Source organism: Protomyctophum bolini (genome assembly GCF_963924005.1).
Source record: "Protomyctophum bolini genome assembly, chromosome: 1".
NCBI classification, from domain to species: Eukaryota; Metazoa; Chordata; class Actinopteri; order Myctophiformes; family Myctophidae; genus Protomyctophum; species Protomyctophum bolini.
In genome coordinates, this window is record NC_137862.1 from 3381959 (window position 1) to 3403642 (window position 21684).

The 21684-nt window shown below is 41.9% G+C and overlaps 1 protein-coding gene across 1 annotated transcript in view; it reads right to left on the bottom strand.

The window, feature by feature from the left end:
- Nucleotides 1-780: 780 nt before the first annotated feature.
- The window catches only part of LOC308326984 (lactase-like protein), a 28422-nt gene continuing 7518 nt past the window's right edge, over nt 781-21684 (bottom strand). Inside the window, exons 4-18 of the mRNA XM_080780094.1 lie at nt 19918-20046; nt 17781-17949; nt 14028-14188; nt 12511-12598; nt 10623-10732; nt 10231-10359; nt 9944-10039; nt 9126-9180; nt 8841-9002; nt 7560-7636; nt 6367-6564; nt 5679-5805; nt 4094-4293; nt 2915-2978; nt 781-1512 (exon numbers count right to left, since the gene is read on the bottom strand). Coding sequence (XP_080636220.1) covers nt 1397-1512; nt 2915-2978; nt 4094-4293; nt 5679-5805; nt 6367-6564; nt 7560-7636; nt 8841-9002; nt 9126-9180; nt 9944-10039; nt 10231-10359; nt 10623-10732; nt 12511-12598; nt 14028-14188; nt 17781-17925 — 1728 coding nt within the window. The 5' untranslated portion in view covers nt 17926-17949; nt 19918-20046 and the 3' untranslated portion in view covers nt 781-1396. The remainder of the gene's footprint in view (nt 1513-2914; nt 2979-4093; nt 4294-5678; nt 5806-6366; nt 6565-7559; nt 7637-8840; nt 9003-9125; nt 9181-9943; nt 10040-10230; nt 10360-10622; nt 10733-12510; nt 12599-14027; nt 14189-17780; nt 17950-19917; nt 20047-21684) is intronic.

The window sequence follows — 21684 nt, forward strand, 5'->3', positions numbered from 1 at the left end:
ACTCAGCACCCCAGAAAATGTATACTTTGATGTCAGAATCATCCAAATCGGCCCATTAGTCGTTTGAGGTATGCCTTTCACTATATACCTTTTTTTTTGTTCAGATATAAGGGCCAAAAACAAGTAATCAGCTGCCATTTTGACATTGCTATCACATCATTTCATAAACTATACAGACATGTAGCAATACAAAAATCACATTGTCGCTTTGTCCCTTTTTATGGCAACGATATCCGATAAGGCCTCTGGCCTAAGGACTACTTAGTATGGCTACAAGAAGTATGATTCAGCATGTCTGTTGTTCTATTATGAATTTATGACGTTGGTCATGCCCATCCATGGTACAAACATGAGAAATGTGCATAAAAGTGAATAATCTTGGAGTTTAGATAACAATGCATTATATGGTTTTGCATAATCAGATTATACTCCTAAAAATCTTATTCAGCTGCCCTTCTGAAACTGCTATCACACAATTTAGCACTCCTGGATGTCAGACAAAATTATACCACATATGTCTTGTCCCTTTTTAGGGCAATGATATCTCACGCGGCCTATAAGGACTAATACTAATTACTAAAGGATAAAGTTTTGCCAAGAAAGTTAAACTTTTTGTAGTATAGTATAGAAACAGCAGAAATACATAGACATTTATAACCCTTTTAAATATTTATTGTATTGAAGGAACCACAGACAGTAATATAGAAGAGCATTTTATTTGTACAGTGATTTCTCCCTGTGTTACTGTACTTTGGCATATAAAAGTTGCATGTGCTATTTTATTATCATATTCGCTACTTGCTATCAAAAAGCAAAGACAAATAGCCAGTTTAAAATCTGCAAATAAAGCCTGGGTCTTTTCACATCAAACAACAAGCTTGAATTCATACATTGATCACGGACATGCACACAACCAACAATGTGAGCCTGAAGAAGAGAATGATGAGCACTTTCTCCAGGTGAAGACAGGAGGAGGACATTGAAACTAACTGACACACTAGAGTTTTGCACAGAATAACTTTCTCCTTTGCAAGGATTTGTGTGCGTGCGTGCGTGCGTGCATGTGTGTGTGTGTGTGTGTGTGTGTGTGTAGGCACGTGCATGCGAGTCCATGTGTCACAGTGGATGACGGTGTTTACCAAAAAATATGTGTTACCACTTAAACCCTACACTACATTTCTTTCGCTAAAACATAATAATAGCAGATCTTCGGCGTGTTGTGTGAGCTTGTAGATCTGCTACCACTGTATATACTCCAGTTTTAGGTGATGAGGTGACCACCGAAACGGTACGGTGGTCACCAACCAACTGGAGTATGAATGGGCCTTTAGGATGGGAACGGGGGAGGCTATGCGGGGTGGAGGTGGGTCTTAGAACCGGGCCTTAGAACCGGGCCTTAGAAGCGGATTCGCAGCAGGAACATGAGGAAGACGGCGCTGAGCAGAATGCAGAGCGTGCACACGGTGGGCACCACGATCTCCGACACCATCTCCATGTGGCCGATCAACGGATCTGAAAACACACACAATTTACAATTCAGGGCATTTATAGGTGACGTAAAAACGTCAAAGATGCTTTGCTGTATACAAGCAGAATCGTCTAGAGATACCGCTTTTAATCCAGAGCGAATTACAGTATAGGTATAACAACAACACATGGTAATACATCAAATGCATAGAAATAAATAGTCATCTATCCGTCTCTGCTTGGGGATGAGTGAGTACGTCTGCTGGACTGTTGTTGTAAAAGTATCTTATACTGTGATTGTATGGACTGTATTGTATTGGATTATGGATGTATCATGTACCTGTACGGTGTTTATAGGATGTTGTGTACCGTTTTGTCTGTTTTTGTCTGCCTTTTATTTTTCAACTTTTACTGATATTGTATTTAAGGTTTGTTTGTCTTGTTTTCTGTTGTCCTTTTTCTTTGGGGTGAAAATTCAATGTGTTTTTTACTCTTTTATGTCATCATTGTGGGGTTTATTTAAGAGAAGCTGTCAATGCCACCATTTATTATTTGTCAAACTCAGTATTTAAATAATGCTTCTGTGAAAAAAAAACCAATAAACAAAGTTATATAAAAATAAATAGTCATCTAGGATCATACGTAAAATATGAACCTAACCTCTCTAACCCATTCTGACCGGGCACCCATTTTGGTGTTGGCATCATGTTATGCTTTAGCTATTGAAAAATAGCAGATCTACAAGCTCATATCGCGCCACCGAGTGGCGCGATACGAGCTTGTAGGTCTGCTATTTTTGAAAAATTCGAAGAACGACTGACATTTTTAGAATCTGATCTCAGGTCAGAATGGGTTAATCAGACCAGTGTGTGTCCAGTGGAAACCTCGTATGAATCTGATCTCAGGTCAGAATGGGCTAACAGTAGAATATCTGTACAATGAATCGACCCTAAGTGGCCTGAGGGCGTGCACACACGCGCGCGGGTGACAGCAGACTGCTGGGCGAGCAGTGACAAAGCTGGTGCTTTGGCATGGGGGGGGGGGGGTAAGATCTTCATTTTCGGGCCTGTTGAGAACTCTAGTTTTCGCCAGGCTGCCGGGCACGGCTGCACCACTAATAACTTTGGGGCAGGCCTGCCTAGAGTTTAAATGGACAGGTCAGGTATCAGTCAAAAGCGAGACATCGAAGAGGAAGGATGGATATAGGGAAGGATCAACATATGGAATGTCAGAACAGGTCAGCTCCATATATGGAGATCTAAGGGTGGTGGCATGGTGACTGACCATACATGCTGCATATATCACGTTTTGCTGTGCATTCTTTGCTGCTGTATGTTTTGTTGTATGACTTGTTGTGAAGTGTACAGAGACCCCCTTGGGGTATAAATAAAACTAAAGTGAAACTGAAAGAGCCATCGTAGCAGACGCAGTGTGTGCACTGACTGACCCGCAGCTAGGAGCTGGTTGCTGGAGGAACACAGCTCTCCCGCTTTCCTCTTCCAACTCTCCACCTGTGAACAGCAGCACACATACAGGTACACTCAATGCTATGAATGCTATGAGCTAATTTTGGACCACAATGCTTACAGTATATGAGTCGATTTTAAGATGACCCAATGTTGGCCTCTGCTACTCCATATGCAAACATCTTCATTCATAGATTGGATTTATTTTCCGATTTATTCTATACATAAGACTCTACCTCTCTCTGGTTGGGGAATCCATTCTATACATAAGACTCTACCTCTCTCTGGTTGGGGAATCCATTCTCTACATAAGACTCTACCTCTCTCTGGTTGGGGAATCCATTCTATACATAAGACTCTACCTCTCTCTGGTTGGGGAATCCATTCTATACATAAGACTCTACCTCTCTCTGGTTGGGGAATCCATTCTATACATAAGACTCTACCTCTCTCTGGTTGGGGAATCCATTCTATACATAAGACTCTACCTCTCTCTGGTTGGGGAATCCATTCTCTACATAAGACTCTACCTCTCTCTGGTTGGGGAATCCATTCTATACATAAGACTCTACCTCTCTCTGGTTGGGGAATCCATTCTATACATAAGACTCTACCTCTCTCTGGTTGGGGAATCCATTCTATACATAAGACTCTACCTCTCTCTGGTTGGGGAATCCATTCTATACATGAGACTCTACCTCTCTCTGGTTGGGGAATCCATTCTATACATAAGACTCTACCTCTCTCTGGTTGGGGAATCCATTCTATACATGAGACTCTACCTCTCTCTGGTTGGGGAATCCATTCTATACATGAGACTCTACCTCTCTCTGGTTGGGGAATCCATTCTATACATAAGACTCTACCTCTCTCTGGTTGGGGAATCCATTCTATACATAAGACTCTACCTCTCTCTGGTTGGGGAATCCATTCTATACATAAGACTCTACCTCTCTCTGGTTGGGGAATCCATTCTATACATAAGACTCTACCTCTCTCTGGTTGGGGAATCCATTCTATACATAAGACTCTACCTCTCTCTGGTTGGGGAATCCATTCTATACATAAGACTCTACCTCTCTCTGGTTGGGGAATCCATTCTATACATAAGACTCTACCTCTCTCTGGTTGGGGAATCCATTCTATACATGAGACTCTACCTCTCTCTGGTTGGGGAATCCATTGGAGCTGATGATGCGTTTGTAGTACTGGACCGAGGCCTTTGGGTAACGTGGTTTATTCTTGCTCCTGAAGTCCACGTAGTACAGCCCGAACCTCTCGGAGTATCCTTCATCCCACTCGAACTTGTCCAGGAGAGACCAGGCTGTGTAGCCCTTCACGTTCACTCCATCGTTTATCGCTGCACAGACAGACAGTTTCATTTAGTTTAGACCAGGCTGTGTAGCCCTTCACGTTCACTCCATCGTTTATAGCTGCACAGACAGACAGTTTAATTTAGTTTAGTTTAGACCAGGCTGTGTAGCCCTTCACGTTCACTCCATCGTTTATCGCTGTACAGACAGACAGTTTCATTTAGTTTAGACCAGGCTGTGTAGCCCTTCACGTTCACTCCATCGTTTATAGCTGCACAGACAGACAGTTTAATTTAGTTTAGACCAGGCTGTGTAGCCCTTCACGTTCACTCCATCGTTTATAGCTGCACAGACAGACAGTTTAATTTAGTTTAGTTTAGACCAGGCTGTGTAGCCCTTCACGTTCACTCCATTGTTTATCGCTGCACAGACAGACAGTTTCATTTAGTTTAGACCAGGCTGTGTAGCCCTTCACGTTCACTCCATCATTTATAGCTGTACAGACAGACAGTTTCATTTAGTTTAGACCAGGCTGTGTAGCCCTTCACGTTCACTCCATCGTCTCCAGACAGTTTGAGTTAGTTTTGTCTTTTCTTTTTTAATACATTATACAATTTAATTTATAATGGCAAGACATATCACAAAATATTTGACATATGTTGCAAAATACATGAATTAATTCTTAGAATTATTCATTTTATTCCAGGTATGAATTGCTTTTTTGTTTGCATTAGAAGAAAATGTTTTAAGGGGTACAGTGGTATATACTCATAGTCAATAGCAGCTGTAGTCAGGTGCAATGTTTACACTGAAACCATGTTGGAATGGAAATATAATTAATTTGATTATTTATTTAATCTGTATGTGCATACAGTATGGCTATTCATTGTCTGTGTTCTATTGTTAAAGGAGAATTCCATGCTAGAAGGCTTTCTTACCTTTCTTTGTAGTTGTTACGTCCCCACCAAAGAGGTCCAGGTGTTATTTTGTGCAAAAGCTCCTTATTGGCTATTTCCCCTACCATAAGCCCTAAATGAAATGCATTGAATTGAATGGGGGCTATGGGGTGTTGTGCTAATTCGCTTATTTCCATCGAAATAAGTAGTAAAGTGTGCCACTTGGGATATTATTTACATTATGAAGAGAGGATATATACAAAAAAATATAAATTTTGAGCGATGGAAATAGGCGAATTAGCACAACACCCCATAGCCCCCATTCAATTCAATGCAATTAATTTAGGACTTATGGTAGGGGAAATAGCCAATAAGGAGCTTTTGCACAAAATAACACCGCGGGACCTCTTTGGTGGGGACGTAACAACTACAAATAAAGGTAAGAAAGCCTTTTAGTATGTAATTCTCCTTTAACTGCAAACCTACTGTAGGGCAAGCATACATACAAAAACGTAGTACTGTATTGTCTTTCTCACCCTTGAGCATCTCATTGATGTAGTCTCTGAAATAGAGCATCCTCCAGTCGTCACAGAGTTCCGTGCATTGCATCTTCTCTGACACGCCATTCTCCGTCACGTAGATCATGGGATTTCCATACTGAGTCTGTCAAGGGCACATGATAGATAATGTAACACACGTGTTTTACCAGGGATGATTTGAAGCACTGTGCGTGTATGTGTTACTATACTTGTGAGGAACAGGTATAGTAGCGTATGAGAAATAGACATTGGAAGGAACCATTTTCTTGGTCCTCACAAGAAGAAAAGTTTTTATAGATTAGGGGTTAGGGTTTAGGATTAGCCATGTAGAAGTTAGGTTTAGCGATTAGAGATAAGAGTTATTAATGATTCATATATACTTAAATCGGGCGCTTGTGTCACACACCGGAAAATATAGCTGATCTACAAGCTCAGGTGTCGCGAGGCGTTGTGAGCTTGTAGATTGGCTATTTTTCGGCTTTCCTGGCATTCCTAAAATCTGTTCCTAAAGACATGTTGGTGTCCAAGTATAGTAAGCATAAAACAAACCTGTGTGTGTGTGTGTGTGTGCGTGCGTGCGTGCGTGTGTATGTGTGTGTGCGTGCGTGCGTGCGTGCGTGCGTGCGTGCGTGCGTGCGTGCGTGTGTGTGTGTGTGTGTGTGTGTGCGTGCGTGCGTGCACCTACCTTGATGAAGTTCAGCAGGCGACGGAACCCCCACGGTACCGAGTACAGCCATTCGGACCCGGGGTCGGGCCAGCGCGGGTCCACCAGCTCCACCAGGTCCCGGTCGGTGAAGTAGGAGCTCCCTCGGCCTGACGGGTAGTTCTTCTGGGTGATGTAGCGCGTGGTGAAGTGACCGATGCCCAGGAAGTCACAGGTGCCCTTAATTAAAGATGGTGGAAGTGATTTTTACTGTCATTTTGTTGTTTTTGTTGGCTAAAAGTACGTCTGTCAAAAAAGGTTAAAGCACTGCCTCTACAGCTCTTGAACCCATTCTGACCGGGAACACATTTTGGTGTTAGCATCATGTTATGCTTTAACTATTGAAAAATAGCAGATCTACAAGCTCATAGCGCGCCACCGAGTGGCGCGCTACGAGCTTGTAGGTCTGCTATTTTTGAAAAATCGAAGAACGACTGACATTTTTAGAATCTGATCTCAGGTCAGAATGGGTTAATCAGACCAGTGTGTGTCCAGTGGAAACCTCGTATGAATCTGATCTCAGGTCAGAATGGGTTAATAAAACAGAAAATGCATGTTCCAGTATGGTTTGCAAATTTCGTCCAATACTTTAGCAAATATAGCACACCTACTGTATAGAGGGTCGCAGTCCCGCCCCCTCGAGAGACCCGGAAAATAAATCCCCGTTCATTTTCAGAAAGTATTTATTTAAAGACGTTTACGCCGCTGGACAAAGACAACTCTTGTCGTGACAAATCATGACAACAAACAACATTTTTCGGGCTGAACAAATAATTTGAAAGAAGAAGAAAATGGCAGGTTACAACACTTTGTTTTTGGTTTTTTTCTTTGTAATTATTACTGTAGTTTGGTCCAAAATGTTGTGTTTGTTTGTTGTCACGAGTTGGCTTTGTACGACGCTTATAAGGTCTTTAAATAAATACGTTTTGAAATGTCTATGAGGAAAAATGCATTGGAAACTATTTCCTGGGCCTGGTGTCGTCATGAAAGGGGGCGGGACTGCGACGCTCTATAGCAGTGCACCTTTCAACAGCACAGAACACGATACAGTAAACATCCATGTAAGCACTCAAGTATACAAGTGTTATTATTTTACTGGGACAAGAACATGTTTTATGGACAATTTGGTATGAATGAATGTTGAAAAGCTGCATACTTTATTGTTTTTTACCGACCTTAACGTAGCTCTTCTCCTGAGGTGAGAAGACAGGCAGCCGTGAGACTCCCAGGCCCTGCTGGGCACTCTTCCTTCCTATCGGTAGAAATTGTACACATAATGTTTAATGTAGAATAATAACAAAACATATAATATCATTTTTAACGGCTAATGTTGTTGCTGGAATAGTGCTGGAAACTGACGCCGGCACCAACCTAAGTTAACCCTGAAGTTTAAACTGACGCCGGCACCAACCTAAGTTAACCCTGAAGTTTAAACTGACGCCGGCACCAACCTAAGTTAACCCTGAAGTTTAAACTGACGCCGGCACCAACCTAAGTTAACCCTGAAGTTTAAACTGACGCCGGCACCAACCTAAGTTAACCCTGAAGTTTAAACTGACGCCGGCACCAACCTAAGTTAACCCTGAAGTTTAAACTGACGCCGGCACCAACCTAAGTTAACCCTGAAGTTTAAACTGACGCCGGCACCAACCTAAATTAACCCTGAAGTTTAAACTGACGCCGGCACCAACCTAAGTTAACCCTGAAGTTTAAACTGACGCCGGCACCAACCTAAGTTAACCCTGAAGTTTAAACTGACGCCGGCACCAACCTAAGTTAACCCTGAAGTTTAAACTGACGCCGGCACCAACCTAAGTTAACCCTGAAGTTTAAACTGACGCCGGCACCAACCTAAGTTAACCCTGAAGTTTTCACATAAATGTATAGTGGAGTAAAAGTACAATATTTGGATCTTGTATGTGGTAGTAAAAGAAGTAAAAGTATTGGAAATTGTAAATACTCAGTAGAAGTACAAATACCTACAAATTGTACTTAAAGAACAGGCCGACTTGAGTATATGTAGGCTACTTTACACCACTGGAAAACGTATTATGTCCAAAACTGTTTCAGGAGTCAAATCCAAAAACAGCGAAAACAGCACAGCTTTTTAGACCGCGGTTCATCATGTCACTCATATTTATCTTCCTTCCATTAAGTTTGCTCACCAATGTGCTCAGTCTAATTCATGCAGCTGTCAATCTAACAGCTGACTTGACTCCTCCACGCTGTCAGCAAAGGTATACTTATTTGTGTGTCGCCCTTATGTTTAGCGCAGATCCTTATATGGACATTTAGTATTTGCATCTCTGTTAAGACAAGACTATAAGGACTGTCTGAGGATGGGGTTGGGGAGGCTTGCGCCCGGAGGGGCTGCTGGAACAGGCAAGGGGGCCTGTTCCTCACTCTCTGTATATTGTTTCTCTGCTGGATCTTCTTAATAAATTCTCAACACTCACCAACGTAGTCTTTCATAACTTGGGGATAGTCTCCGTTGAAGATGGGCGTGGCGAACCACCCCATGTAGAACTGAACGTATCTCTCTGCTGCCTCGATGTCTCTCTGGTTGCTGATGTCCACCGGCTCCCCCCAGTCGGCCGACACGGACATCCCCACAAAGCCTGCACGCACGCAAATAATGTGAAGCACATGATTTGATGATTACATCATTTACTGAACGATCTTTGCCTAATGACTGGCTATAGTAACAGGTGTGGAAACATGCAGTGGTGAGTTTCTCTCACCTTTTTGTTTACTCCTCCACTGGGTGTCATATGTGTGCCAAACCTTAGCATGTGCCTGTTGTTGCAAGGAAGGACAAAATAATTATAATAACATTGTTGTGGAAAACCAACCAAACAAAAAATGTATGCCCTGTCGTACAACAGTGTACACCAGCGGACCACACATAGCCGTGGTGGGCTCATAGATTTGCTACAGTAGTATATATTCCCCAAATTGGACTTGCAAAATGCACTTTGGATGCACAACAGCACTTTAAAAAAAAACAGTGCTGGTAACGTTTTGTTTTTAACCCATTCTGACCTGAGATCAGATTCATACGAGGTTTCCACTGGACACACACTGGTCTGATTAAACCCATTCTGACCCGAGATCAGATTCTAAAAATGTCAGTCGTTCTTCGATTTTTCAAAAAATAGCAGACCTACAAGCTCGTAGCGCGCCACTCGGTGGCGCGATATGAGCTTGTAGATCTGCTATTTTTCAATAGCTAAAGCATAACATGATGCTAACACCAAAATGGGTGCCCGGTCAGAATGGGTTAAGGACAGCACCATGCTACTTTATTTATTTATAGGTTGTGCATGGTGTTGGTAACTCTTAACTTTTCCATATGAATTGCACGTCATCATACATACATGGGGCTCTTTTTAAATGTTTGTCCATGTTTAGTTTTAGTTTTTAGCTTGTGTTTTTTAAATAGGCTCTTATGTTTTATGTTGCACAGCTGCCAATAACTGAGGGGAAACGATATTTCATGTTCTTTTGCAAGTACATACAGGAAAATGACAAACGAAGTGATTCTGATTCTGATTCTGACCTTGATGATGTGGTGGGCGGCTTTGTAAGCCCCTGTCCCTCTCAGCTTGAGTCCGGGGGCGTGTTCTCCTGTCTCATAACCCTCTACAGCTACGGACTATAGAAGTATAAAATAGGGCATTCTTTTACGCAGAAAACAAACAAACAAACAAGAAAAAACACTAAAATGAAATATGGTAGATTATGGTTTTTCGGAGGTGCAGCGAGAAGAACGCCAATGTCTCGAACATGTACTTTGATGTGTTTGAGGCAGTTTGGTGACATTACTGTACATCGCACTGTACATACCCAGGGGTTGTTGAACGTGATCCAGTACTTCACTCGGTTTCCGAATCTCTCGAAGCACAGGTTGGCGAAGTCGTTGAAGTAGTTGACCATGCTGATGTTCTGCCAGCCCCCGTAACGCTCCTCCAACACCTGCAGAGGGCGCAATAACACACCGATCACACTGTGTTTCCCAAACAGAGGGTCGGCACCCATTTGTGTATGCCACAGTGACCATTGACCAATAAGCAGCATCTCACCTGAGGGAGGTCCCAGTGGTACAGAGTGACCAATAAGCATGCAGCATCTCACCTGAGGGAGGTCCCAGTGGTACAGAGTGACCAATAAGCATGCAGCGTCTCACCTGAGGGAGGTCCCAGTGGTACAGAGTGACCAATAAGCATGCAGCGTCTCACCTGAGGGAGGTCCCAGTGGTACAGAGTGACTATGGGTGTGATCTTGTTGTCCAGCAGCACGTTGATGAGGTCATCGTAGTATTTCATTCCTTTCTCGTTGATGTGTTCGCCTGAAAACATTCACAACATGAGCAGTGTGCTTCACCTCCATGAAAACATTCACAACATGAGCAGTGTGCTTCAACCCCATGAGAACATTCACAACATGAGCAGTGTGCTTCACCCCATGAGAACATTCACAACATGAGCAGTGTGCTTCACCCCATGAGAACATTCACAACATGAGCAGTGTGCTTCACCCCATGAGAACATTCACAACATGAGCAGTGTGCTTCACCTCCATGAAAACATCCACAACATGAGCAGTGTGCTTCAACCCCATGAGAACATTCACAACATGAGCAGTGTGCTTCACCCCATGAGAACATTCACAACATGAGCAGTGTGCTTCACCCCATGAAAACATCCACAACATGAGCAGTGTGCTTCACCCCATTCACCTGAAAACATCCACAACATGAGCAGTGTGCTTCACCCCATGAGAACATTCACAACATGAGCAGTGTGCTTCAACCCCATGAAAACATTCACAACATGAGCAGTGTGCTTCACCCCATGAGAACATTCACAACATGAGCAGTGTGCTTCACCCCATGAAAACATCCACAACATGAGCAGTGTGCTTCACCCCATTCACCTGAAAACATCCACAACATGAGCAGTGTGCTTCACCCCATGAGAACATTCACAACATGAGCAGTGTGCTTCAACCCCATGAAAACATTCACAACATGAGCAGTGTGCTTCACCCCATGAAAACATCCACAACATGAGCAGTGTGCTTCACCCCATGAAAACATCCACAACATGAGCAGTGTGCTTCACCCCATGAAAACATCCACAACATGAGCAGTGTGCTTCACCCCATGAAAACATCCACAACATGAGCAGTGTGCTTCACCCCATTCACCTGAAAACATTCACAACATGAGCAGTGTGCTTCACCCCATGAAAACATCCACAACATGAGCAGTGTGCTTCACCCCATGAAAACATCCACAACATGAGCAGTGTGCTTCACCCCATGAAAACATCCACAACATGAGCAGTGTGCTTCACCCCATTCACCTGAAAACATCCACAACATGAGCAGTGTGCTTCACCCCATGAAAACATCCACAACATGAGCAGTGTGCTTCACCCCATTCACCTGAAAACATTCACAACATGAGCAGTGTGCTTCACCCCATGAAAACATCCACAACATGAGCAGTGTGCTTCACCCCATTCACCTGAAAACATCCACAACATGAGCAGTGTGCTTCACCCCATGAAAACATTCACAACATGAGCAGTGTGCTTCACCCCATGAAAACATCCACAACATGAGCAGTGTGCTTCACCCCATGAAAACATTCACAACATGAGCAGTGTGCTTCACCCTTAAAGTATATATACAATAGAGAAGACACCCAAGTTCTCCTCCCGTCCACTTGCATTGAGTTGCTCAGAAGCGCATGAGGCGAATCCACTCCTCCTTCCGGTTTAGGAACAGTGTGCATTCTGGATGGATTGTCCTCAAACACATGAACGCGCGACGACCGGCGGAGTGGACGGAGCCTAGTGCGCGTTCATGTGTTTGAGGACCAAACCTTACCAAACTGCAATACCTTCTTCGGCCACTATGTCCATTGCGCTTCAGGATTTCCTCTGGGTGTCTTCTCTATTGTATAATAACTCTATGGCTTCACCCCATGAAAACATTCACAACATGAGCAGTGTGCTTCACCCCGTGAAAACATTCACAACATTCACAACATGAACCCTAACCTCAAAACCACATCCGGGCACGGCGAAACACAACAGGAAAAGGAGAGTGTGTGCTTACTTTTCAGTCCGTTGGGTAGAATCCTTGGCCAGGAGATGGAGAAACGGTAGTGATTCAGCTTCATGTCCTTCATCAGGTTCACGTCATCCTAAAAGTTGAGACAAGGAAACATCTTTGCTGTTCACACAGATGAGCTGTTTGTAAACCTCTGTCATCTGTTCACACAGATGAGCTGTTTGTAAACCTCTGTCATCTGTTCACACAGATGAGCTGTTTGTAAACCTCTGTCATCTGTTCACACAGATGAGCTGTTTGTAAACCTCTGTCATCTGTTCACACAGATGAGCTGTTTGTAAACCTCTGTCATCTGTTCACACAGATGAGCTGTTTGTAAACCTCTGTCATCTGTTCACACAGATGAGCTGTTTGTAAACCTCTGTCATCTGTTCACACAGATGAGCTGTTTGTAAACCTCTGTCATCTGTTCACACAGATGAGCTGTTTGTAAACCTCTGTCATCTGTTCACACAGATGAGCTGTTTGTAAACCTCTGTCATCTGTTCACACAGATGAGCTGTTTGTAAACCTCTGTCATCTGTTCACACAGATGAGCTGTTTGTAAACCTCTGTCATCTGCATGCACTATGGCCTGGGTAATAAACTAGTCGATTAAAACATATATTATTTATTTTGCCTTCCTTATCGCAATGATTGATCTGTTCTTTTCGATAGTTTTTTCTGCACATTTGATTGATTTCTTTATGCTTTCCTCTCTATGTAGAGGTTATGGTCATTTGAAGTGTGAAACACAGCTGTGTGTCACTGCTGTGTTAACATAATATGTGTGTGCAAGTTAGGTTTTGGTCATCCGTGAGGGAGGGACTCCGAGAATAAAGCTCACTTCTCGTGAATATATATTAAGTATATCAAAATATATAAATAACTAAAGTTGTCAAATAATTGTAGTGGAGTAAAAGTACAATATTTGCCTCCGGAATGTAGTGGAGTAGAAGTACACGTACAGAAAATGGGAAATACTCGAGTAAGGTAAAAAAATACCTAAGACTTTTAATACTTTTTAGTACTTTAAGTACAGTACTTGAGTAAATTTACTTTACACCACTGGTCTCACAAGTGTGGTTGTTATGTTTTGTAACAAAGTCGTCGGTCAGCCCACCCTCTATAGAGCGCCGCAGTCCCTCCCCCTTTCAGAAAAACGAGTGGCCCAGGAAATGAAAACCCAATGCATTCTCCCATCGGCACTTCTTATTTAATTTATTTAAAGACGGTTACGCCGCGGACAAAGCCAACTCGGATCGTGACAAATCATGACAATGAACACAATGTTTTGGGGCCGATCAAATCATTAGAAAGAAGAAAAGAAAGTCAGGAGACACAACACTATTTGTTTTGTTTTTCTTCTTATAAATTGCTCTTTAAACAGTCTTTAAATAAATTAAATAAGAAGTGCCGATGGGAGAATGCATTGGGTTTTCATTTCCTGGGCCACTCGTTTTTCTGAAAGGGGGCGGGACTGCGGCGCTCTATAGTCTAGGCAGTTTGAACAGTCACGTCACCTTGAACTTGTAGTATCCGTCGCAGGAGCTGTCCCCGGTGTCGTTCAGGTAGATCTTGCCCTTGGTGTGGGCGAAGGCATCCCAGATGCTCATTCCTTTTCCATCGATGTTCCAGGCTCCTTCTGTTTGATACGCCGAGCTCCCAGCTCCCCAAGAGAAGCCTGGCGTGGAAGAGCAAGGCATTACGAGAAGTGGAAACCGAGCTACACTTCCTAACCCATTCTGACCTGAGATCAGATTCATACGAGGTTTCCACTGGACACACACTGGTCTGATGAACCCATTCTGACCTGAGATCAGATTCTAAAAAAATGTCTGTCGTTCTTCGATTTTTCAAAAATAGCAGACCTACAAGCTCGTAGCGCGCCACTCGGTGGCGCGCTATGAGCTTGTAGATCTGCTATTTTTCAATAGCTAAAGCATAACATGATGCTGACACCAAAACGGGTTCCCGTTCAGAATGGGCTAACCATCTGTCCATTGTACCAAGACATCAGAGACACATACTTCCCACAGATTACAACCACACACGGAGATTTTGAAAACATGACCATGAAAAACTCCCATATCTGCTGGGCGAAGTACAACAATGTGCAAAACACAGCAGCAAGATTTGTGAGTTGCTGTGATAGGAGAAGGATATCAAATGGAACACAACCACCCTAAAGACTAATCATTGTGTATATTCCTGCACTATACCTGCATTGAGTGACCTTGGTACATAGAATTTGATCTATTGAAGATTCTGACCTTCAAATGTACATCATTTTTGTTTTGATTGTATTGCTGTATTGTTGTATTGTTCTTTCTGCTTTGGCAATGTAAACGTATGTTTTCTCATGCCAATAAAGCCCTTTGAATTGAATTGAATGAGACCTCAGCTTGGCCAGAGACGTCAATCACACTTTGCATTTTCTTAGTAGTATAGGATACGACAAATAGTAAAAAAAGAAAAAAAGCAGATCTATCAGTGGTTGACAATGATTTTGATCCATCTTTTTGTGCTTGCGTCGAGTATAACACCCTGAATTTGTGTCGGTTTTTCTTTTCTTATCTTTTGCCTTTTGAACATTTTGGAGTTAGGTGGCTCCTGGAAAAGGAGATGCTGCGTCTGGAGGGGTTGATATTCCTAATAAAAACATCTGGAGGGGTTGATATTCCTAATAAAAACATCTGGAGGGGTTGATATTCCTAATAAAAACATCTGGAGGGGTTGATATTCCTAATAAAAACATCTGGAGGGGTTGATATTCCTAATAAAAACATCTGGAGGGGTTGATATTCCTAATAAAAACATCTGGAGGGGTTGATATTCCTAATAAAAACATCGGGAGGGGTTGATATTCCTAATAAAAACATCTGGAGGGGTTGATATTCCTAATAAAAACATCTGGAGGGGTTGATATTCCTAATAAAAACATCTGGAGGGGTTGATATTCCTAATAAAAACATCTGGAGGGGTTGATATTCCTAATAAAAACATCTGGAGGGGTTGATATTCCTAATAAAAACATCTGGAGGGGTTGATATTCCTAATAAAAACATCTCAAGGGGTTGATATTCCTAATAAAAACATCTCAAGGGGTTGATATTCCTAATAAAAACATCTGGAGGGGTTGATATTCCTAATAAAAACATCTGGAGGGGTTGATATTCCTAATAAAAACATCTGGAGGGGTTGATATTCCTAATAAAAACATCTGGAGGGGTTGATATTCCTAATAAAAACATCTGGAGGGGTTGATATTCCTAATAAAAACATCTGGAGGGGTTGATATTCCTAATAAAAACATCTGGAGGGGTTGATATTCCTAATAAAAACATCTGGAGGGGTTGATATTCCTAATAAAAACATCTGGAGGGGTTGATATTCCTAATAAAAACATCTCAAGGGGTTGATATTCCTAATAAAAACATCTGGAGGGGTTGATATTCCTAATAAAAACATCTGGAGGGGTTGATATTCCTAATAAAAACATCTGGAGGGGTTGATATTCCTAATAAAAACATCTGGAGGGGTTGATATTCCTAATAAAAACATCTGGAGGGGTTGATATTCCTAATAAAAACATCTCAAGGGGTTGATATTCCTAATAAAAACATCTGGAGGGGTTGATATTCCTAATAAAAACATCTCAAGGGGTTGATATTCCTAATAAAAACATCTGGAGGGGTTGATATTCCTAATAAAAACATCTGGAGGGGTTGATATTCCTAATAAAAACATCTGGAGGGGTTGATATTCCTAATAAAAACATCTGGAGGGGTTGATATTCCTAATAAAAACATCTGGAGGGGTTGATATTCCTAATAAAAACATCTGGAGGGGTTGATATTCCTAATAAAAACATCTCGAGGGGTTGATATTCCTAATAAAAACATCTGGAGGGGTTGATATTCCTAATAAAAACATCTGGAGGGGTTGATATTCCTAATAAAAACATCTGGAGGGGTTGATATTCCTAATAAAAACATCTCAAGGGGTTGATATTCCTAATAAAAACATCTGGAGGGGTTGATATTCCTAATAAAAACATCTGGAGGGGTTGATATTCCTAATAAAAACATCGGGAGGGGTTGATATTCCTAATAAAAACATCTGGAGGGGTTGATATTCCTAATAAAAACATCTGGAGGGGTTGATATTCCTAATAAAAACATCTGGAGGGGTTGATATTCCTAATAAAAACATCTGGAGGGGTTGATATTCCTAATAAAAACATCTGGAGGGGTTGATATTCCTAATAAAAACATCTGGAGGGGTTGATATTCCTAATAAAAACATCTCAAGGGGTTGATATTCCTAATAAAAACATCTGGAGGGGTTGATATTCCTAATAAAAACATCTGGAGGGGTTGATATTCCTAATAAAAACATCTGGAGGGGTTGATATTCCTAATAAAAACATCTGGAGGGGTTGATATTCCTAATAAAAACATCTGGAGGGGTTGATATTCCTAATGAAAACATCTGGAGGGGTTGATATTCCTAATAAAAACATCTGGAGGGGTTGATATTCCTAATAAAAACATCTGGAGGGGTTGATATTCCTAATAAAAACATCTGGAGGGGTTGATATTCCTAATAAAAACATCTGGAGGGGTTGATATTCCTAATAAAAACATCTGGAGGGGTTGATATTCCTAATAAAAACATCTGGAGGGGTTGATATTCCTAATAAAAACATCTGGAGGGGTTGATATTCCTAATAAAAACATCTGGAGGGGTTGATATTCCTAATAAAAACATCTGGAGGGGTTGATATTCCTAATAAAAACATCGGGAGGGGTTGATATTCCTAATAAAAACATCTGGAGGGGTTGATATTCCTAATAAAAACATCTGGAGGGGTTGATATTCCTAATAAAAACATCTGGAGGGGTTGATATTCCTAATAAAAACATCTGGAGGGGTTGATATTCCTAATAAAAACATCTGGAGGGGTTGATATTCCTAATAAAAACATCTGGAGGGGTTGATATTCCTAATAAAAACATCTGGAGGGGTTGATATTCCTAATAAAAACATCTGGAGGGGTTGATATTCCTAATAAAAACATCTGGAGGGGTTGATATTCCTAATAAAAACATCTGGAGGGGTTGATATTCCTAATAAAAACATCTGGAGGGGTTGATATTCCTAATAAAAACATCTGGAGGGGTTGATATTCCTAATGAAAACATCTCAAGGGGTTGATATTCCTAATAAAAACATCTCAAGGGGTTGATATTCAGTCAGAATGAACGCCGTACCAGTCGGAAAGGTGCCGTAGTGGAATGGGCCGCGCTCGTTCTTGGTCCAGTGGAAGTCGTCATCACCGGCCGACACACACAGCGCCAACAGGAGCACCTGGACCACGATATGGCCCAGGACCGGCCTCGCAACGCACCGCAACATGCTGATCGCCGCGTGCACTTACACCTACACACACACACACACACACACACACACACACACACACACACACACACACACACACACACACACACACACACACACACACACACACACACACACACACACACACACACACACACACACACATTTTAAGGATTTATTTATGTCCACACTTTAAAAGGAAAATGCATACAAGGACACAAACATTATGGGTGCAGTTATGTTACAATCACAAGCCTATGACGCATGTTTGGAATCATGATGCAGCAAGAATGTCACTCAGCAGCGTCTCTGATAGCCATATTCGTCCACACGACGGTGCTCAGGACTATAGGCTTGTTCTCATATGGTGGAATAGACAGTATATACAACAGGGACAGTACAACACCTCGCAGGTCCTTCTGCCTCATCCTCTGGACACTCCAAGCTGTCGAGCTATAGTTCCCACAACTGTCTGTGGACATGTCCCAGGCTGGCCCATCAGAGAGAACGGAGACTGCACACACAAGCCTTCAATTGATAGATATTTTTAACCCATTCTGACCTGAGATCAGATTCATACGAGGTTTTCCACTGGACAACACACTGGTCTGATTAACCCAGTCTGACCTGAGATCAGATTCTAAAAAAATGTCAGTCGTTGTTCGATTTTTCAAAAATAGCAGACCTACAAGCTCTTAGCGCGCCACTCGGTGGCGCGCTATGAGCTTGTAGATCTGCTATTTTTCAATAGCTAAAGCATAACATGATGCTGACACCAAAACGGGTTCCCGTTCAGAATGGGTTAAAGGCTCCTTATTGTTTTTTGTACACTTTCGTCTTCCCCGTCTTCTTCTGCCACTTTTTGCAGTTCTGACATTTTATACGAAACTTGGCAATATAGTAGATATCTAATCTATATATATCTATGCCAAACAGAGCTCACAGCCATAGACGCTATGCAGACCGCAGCCATCTTGCCATTAAGTTAATGGCAGGGTGGCAACTATAGCCACAATTTGCCATCGACAGCCCATACAGAAAAGTCCTTTCTGACAAACTCACCAAACACTGCAGCTGTATGAAAAGTTTGAATTATCCTCTTTCTATATCTGCAAAGTGTTTCATGTTTCACGAAAATCCACTGTAGACATCTTCTTATGAGCTACTTTCTGTCAAGGAAATCCTTGGTGTTGGAGTTTGGAAGTGCTCGCTGGATATCACTCAACGGTCCTGTGTACTACCGGTTTATATCACTTAACGGTCCTGTGTACTACCGGTTTATATCACTCAACGGTCCTGTGTACTACCGGTTGAATTTGCACAAAATGCAGAGGCAGCAGAACGATGCTTTACTGAAAAGCCAGCGATTCCAAACTCCCAACATTTAGAAAAATAATCACCTGCAAGGAATTTCGTGACAGAAAACGACAGAAAGCAAAGTGACGCTTGGTAAACAACGAGGCTACATGTGGCCCCGGTCTCTGATCCATTTCACATCAGATCAGATGCACTTTTTTTTACAAGTTCCAGGTGAGATATCAGACAGAACAACAACGCAGAGAAAGGAAGATAGTTGAGGATTCAACAACTTACTCAAGGGGTTAACTCTCCACAGGTGTTGATTCCAATACAAAACTCTACATCTCAAATATTACGCGTCAAAATATCAGTTGCAAACGCACTCCTTTGCCACACTGAGGTCTCGCAGGTTTAGAGGAATCCACTTTCATTTCACCCAGCTGTGAGACACGCTGACACAAAACGCGATGAGAGAAAGGAAATAAGCCAGCTTATCCAGCACGGTCAGAATGAACGCCATTTCAAGCTGCAACGTTTAAGAGAGCTGTAAAAAAGATAAGATGTCCCTCAAACAAAGTGATCAATATTGTAAAGATCCTCCGCTTGCCAAATCCCGTGCCGTACCCTCGGTCTGCCTGTGTCTACCCCCCTGGCGTCTGTCCCTCTGGGCCCTGTCTCTGTCTCTGTCTCGCTCTGTCTGGGCCACCTTACCCCGTCACACGTCCCGCATTTGTCCCCCCGGCTGGAAATGACTCCAAAATGCAGGAAACGTCCGCGAGCTTCTGCGCCTGGTCAATTCTCACAGATTCTCTCCCCGGGTGGCATTCAATGCATTCGATGCTAGAGGAGAAAACAACACAACAAAAAAAACTTAACGTGTGGGGAAGCATCCAGTATGGTGCTATTCAGTGGACCGTACAGAGAAAACGGAGCGCACCCCCCCCCCCCCACCAGCCCCCCCCACATGCCCCACAGCCATTTGAACTCAGTGGAGTGTGAACGTAATTTGCTGGTGCAAACATATCTTTTAGAAAAAGCTAGGGATTTTGACACTGTAAGCAGAGTTCATGTCAGGTTGAGCCCTGATTCATTTCCAGCTTTGGCCTCATGGGCGTTTGTTTAAGGCTTTGAGGCGCTCATATCAGTGTTGGATAAAGTACTAGTATATATACTCGCTTTTCTTTGACCCCTCAAGTAAAAGTATCAATACTACATTGTGGAAATACTCTGTTACAAGTAGGCTACAAGTCTGGAATTACTTGAGGAAAAAGTACAACAGTATTGTTATAAAAATGTACTTTCCAATGATCGTTATGCAGAATATGTCCCATTTTAAGTTTTCAAAAGTATAAACATCTTTTGATCTTAGATGCATAATGTAGCAGGCATACTTAATAATAATAATAATAATAATAATAATAATGTAGCAGGCATACTTTTACTGCACTGCAATTATTAATTAAAAATGTTAGTTACTAGTTGTAGGGTTAATAATAATTATTAAAACACATACCAAGGCATTACCTTCACAAAACAGGAAAAATAAATAAAAATAAAACTCTTACAAAACAAACTAGGACTAAATTGACATAGGCCCACTTTCTATTTTGACTGATTTGGCAATTATGAAGCTGACTTAGGCAAAATTATTTGTGGAGTAACTGACTTACTTGAGGTCGACCATTTTACCATTTTAGGTAAAAGCATGGTCCTTATAGGTCCCTAACCCTAACCCTAACCCATGGTCCTTATAGGTCCTTATAGGTCCCTAACCCTAACCCTAACCCTTTACAGGTCCTTTCCAATATAGTTTTAGGCCGTTTTACTAGAGGTGGCCAAACTCAGCCGACTTAGGCAAAAATATGATTTTCCTCAAAAAATGACATTGATAGATACATTAACCAGTTCAGCCTTATACTGGATATTTGAAAATAGCCAATCTACAAGCTCACAACATGTCACCGTGTGACGCGTTGTGAACTTGTAGATCTGTTAATATCAAAGGAATTTAAAAAAAATGGGATATTCTGCATGAGTACTTTTACTTTTGGTACTACCGGTATACTTTTTATTTTTTTTCTTATAATTCTTATCCCACGATTTTGTAACTAATTTCTCAAGTGTCAAGAATATTTTTGACGTCATTACTTTTATGCTTTCAGTACATTTTGTATGTGTTTTGAATTTGAATGACTATTATTTGTAACAGAGTACTTTACAATGCAGTGTTGATACTTGTACTCATAAGTCAAGTAACACATAGTAGGACTAAGAACCAAAAAGAACTGAACCGGTTCCCATTGGGAACCAACCGGGGGAAAAGGGGTCACATAGTATCAAACCAGGGGTCCTTGAAATGCACAAAGTTTGAGAATGGCTGCCAGAGGTGGATGTGACAGTGAAGCTGGTCTATTCAGAGCTGCACAAAGCATCAATGCACTCAATGTCATGGAGGCAAAGCTTTGTTGTGAAAATGCT